Raw genomic sequence first — 3,814 nt, forward strand, 5'->3', positions numbered from 1 at the left:
AATGGTGTGAATTCTCAGATGACAACAGAATGTAATACGGTGCTGTGAATTAAATAATCCAGCTATGTTCGTGCATCTAATTTTTATAGTATGAAATCCTGTAATACCGTGTGGACCTCTTTAGGTAAAATATTGAAATCCATTTGTACTATCCCGCATGATAGAACATTGTTGCATTATTACCGAGATAAATAACAGAATATCAAACACGTATTTTCGAAGTGCACATTTTCCAGAATTTCAATCAAGAGTAAATCAAAGAAGTAGCTTCGTAATTCTCAAGAATACAATGTAACGTTCAGGGTTCAGTTCAGGGGATAAGGCTCCTCGCGATTTTGGTCCCGAGCCATATTCGCAACGAGACCCATTGCAATGCGTTTTATCGTATTCTGCAAATCACAATAAAATAATATCAGTTAATATTCGAAAGGGAATAGCAGCCCATGTGTCGTACGAATAAACTGCCAACTATGGCGCCGTATGCATCTAATGTACTGTAGTCTAATGTAGTCTACTTGTACAGTGCAAATACACTGGAAATAAATACATAGATAAAAACCCTCAATATTTCCCATAACACCATTTAAATATATTTTTGTAAGGAAATCGCGAATAGCTGTCTGTTTATATCATAACCATTCCCGACAGACAGTAAACGGATAAACTCGTAACGAAGCATAACAATTTACTAATAAAACCAAGGGACTTAGGATAATAAAGAGTGAATGGAGCATTCGCATATCTACCCCCCAGAGTGAATTTCCAAAGGGATGGTCATGGTTGTTCCAGTGGGTTTTACCTGTCGCGTCTTTAGCTGGTACGACGACGGGACAATGGCAATTAGATATGGCACGTTATGCAAAATACGTAGCGTGAAATCTCTTTTCTTTATTCGGATGCATACATAAATATTAGATTGGGTCGTATAATACAATGGGTTCGCGGCGTGAGGCTTAAGTTTAGTGAGAAAAGTGGTAAGTGCAAGTACAGTACTAGTAGATCTACGACAAACCGTAGGAAAGTCGTTATAGTCCAACGATGTCGGAGACAAGTCGATACAATATCCTGGATCTTAGTTCACGGGTAGTCGGTAACGAGTGTACTTAACAAACGGAAAAAGAAATAGAATCGAGAAAAATAGTGCGGATATGGCGAGTAAATTAATGCGTATAAACGTGGCGGATAGGCGAGAATTGTGTGGGAGGTAACAGCTGGGTCGGAATTCAGCTTCCTATGTTTTACCAACCAAGCAGCTGCCACCCAGAAAATACATTGCGGCGTAAATATTACATGTCACAGAACGCTACTGCTAATGTATATGCTTGATTATAATATACGTGTGCCAAATGAGATATTCATTTTCGTGAGCGAATTGAGATTCTGCAGACAATTTTCTACGTTTTACTTCTTCGTATATGCGTTCTGACTTTACGAGGATGATCGCCAATACGATAGTAAATGGCATCAAATTAAAGTAGTACGAGGATACGAGACATGTAACGACAGCACTTGTTATAGGTATTTGAAGAATACAGATAGTACTTTCATAAAAGTCTATTCGCTCAGGAATGAATGAAACCCATGAAAACTATCCCGAAGAATAAATATTTCGTAGCGTAAAGCTGTTTTCGTCAATGTGGATAACGAAGCTTCACGGATTTTTCAAGTTGTAACAGTCAAATTTATAATGAAGTTTTATTCTTTCTTTAACTTGTGTAATCTTTTTCTGACCAACGTACTTGATACAATGTACATCAATTGCTTTGTCATCAAGATTAACCTTTGACCTTACATGACAATTCTGCTTAAGAGCGTGGAGGAATTTGCGTAATAACCACGGAACACTTCACGACAAAAGATTCATTCTCGGAGAAACCGGTTCGTCCGGCCCATAGAACAACATCTACTTCTTACAGTCCAATGCTTAATTATCCATTTGAAATTCATTAATTTTTGTCAGTGTTCTCAAAGGTCGAAAGTTCAATGAGTCTATCAGACGCAAGAAGTAACGGTTGAAGTGGGCGATATATTGGTATGGTCCATAGGTACTGTACTTAGAGTACTGGTAATTTAATGAACTTTGACAATGCCTCCGGTTCCATAGCCGGATGCAAGAATAGGTTGCGTACCATAAAGATTTCCGGCCCTAAGTCCCAGTCCAAGTCCGTAGCCCAAAGGTATACCACTGAGCAAGCCAACGTTGACACCAGCAGTGTTGATAATGTTGGAAGACGTCAGTGTAGGTCCGGTAATGACAGATTGTCTCAGCAATGGAGAACCAGTAGCGAGTAAGGCCTGTATAAGATAACTTAGGTTGAACAAAATACATTCAGTAGCTTAACTAAGCTTGTTACGATATATGCCTTACCTGTTGACGAATTAAAGGTGCGCCAACTGCTGCGCTGTGTCCACCCGTGGCAATAATAGATGGCCGAGTAGCAACGAGTTGCTGAGGAGAAACTACAGCAGATCGTAGAACCTGACCAGGTGCACCAACTGCAGCCTTTACGGTAATTGCAGGATCTTTTTGCACAACAGCGTTGAATCCATTGATGGGATCAGCAGCGTAGGAGACTATACGTCGAGAACCATCAGGTTCCACTAGACTGTAACTACCCTGGACCACGTCACCGTTCCTGGTTTCCTCCTGAGCCTTGTTGTCGCCTAAGAGTTTTAGTAATTCTCTGATTAATGCTCATTTACAAAAAGCAAATTTTGTAATGCCGGTACAGTACGTGGGTTTTGCAAGTTTCTATCTTCTTATGAAAATCTTGTAATGCAGCAGGATACGAGAAGGTGGCAAGTTTGCTAAGTAGCGAATACTCAGATTTTATATTCAACATTGCTCGGAAACTGCACTTTGTGTATCTATGAGTACTTTATCTCAGAAAACTAGCTTGTTCTACTGTTATATATACGTAAAGTTTGTTGATATTGCTCTGCGCTAAATCGGCTTTGTCTACTTGCGCATCCGATGGAATAAACTATTTTCTATAAAGGAATATCGAGAATACGAATATCATTGTTCTGAAAACGTATACCAGTGGTTGAGAATTCTGTCGATTCCTATAATGCCAAACATACCAGTAAGTCCATCGGCCACGCTGTAACTGAAGCTGTACTGAGGATTTGGATCGTAGTTCTCGGTTCTGATAACAGTTGGTTGACCAACTGCAACTGTCGCAGCTGTTGGTCCACCGACTAAGCCGCCACCGACGATTCCAGCTCGGACCACAGCCAGGAGGCCAGCCAAAATGAATAACTGTAACCCAGAATAAATGTTACGTTTATGAGGCACATGATAATTCACAAATTAAATAAGTCACTGATAATGATCTTATAATAAAAATTAATTGATTTCCTAATTACTTTGCATGTCATATTGATCTCGACTGTTTTTCGATGTCCTTATGATGACTGTACTCTGACTCTGTGGAACTGGAGCTTTTATACTAATCCATACGTCTGGCTCCGCCTTCTACTTCGTTTGCATTGATATCACTGACAGTTATATGTAGGTGACAAAAAATTATGCATAAGTATAATACAATATAGGTTTACAGGTGAAACTGTACCGTGCGAATCATATGTACAGTGATTTACAAAAGTATACGGAATGAGCGTGATCCGAAGGGTGAAGGGTTTGAAAAAAATAATTGTCATGAATTCAAAAGCGATATAGGCGAAATAGTGAAAAGGAAGGAATCTTAAAGAAATTCGATTGGGTTGTGAAAGAAAGGGAAAGGCAACGGGAAAAGGAAATCGGTGCTATTTCACTTGGTCCCTTTTCTAACTTTACCCTGCTAGGGGTTGC

At 39.5% G+C, this 3,814-nt stretch overlaps 1 protein-coding gene across 1 annotated transcript; it reads right to left on the reverse strand.

Annotated features, from left to right (window-relative positions):
* Positions 1–868: 868 nt before the first annotated feature.
* Positions 869–3,448, reverse strand: LOC107263553 (cuticle protein 19.8). The gene is made up of 4 exons (XM_015730881.2): positions 3,370–3,448; positions 3,085–3,262; positions 2,369–2,664; positions 869–2,295 (listed from the first exon to the last, which is right to left on the reverse strand). Exons 1-4 carry the CDS (start codon positions 3,379–3,381, stop codon positions 2,071–2,073), a joined length of 711 nt encoding a protein of 236 aa, XP_015586367.1. The 5' UTR covers positions 3,382–3,448; the 3' UTR covers positions 869–2,070.
* Positions 3,449–3,814: the final 366 nt, after the last annotated feature.

This window comes from Cephus cinctus, unplaced genomic scaffold (assembly GCF_000341935.2).
Source record: "Cephus cinctus unplaced genomic scaffold, Ccin1 Ccin1_scaffold0160, whole genome shotgun sequence".
In the NCBI taxonomy this organism is placed as follows: Eukaryota; Metazoa; Arthropoda; class Insecta; order Hymenoptera; family Cephidae; genus Cephus; species Cephus cinctus.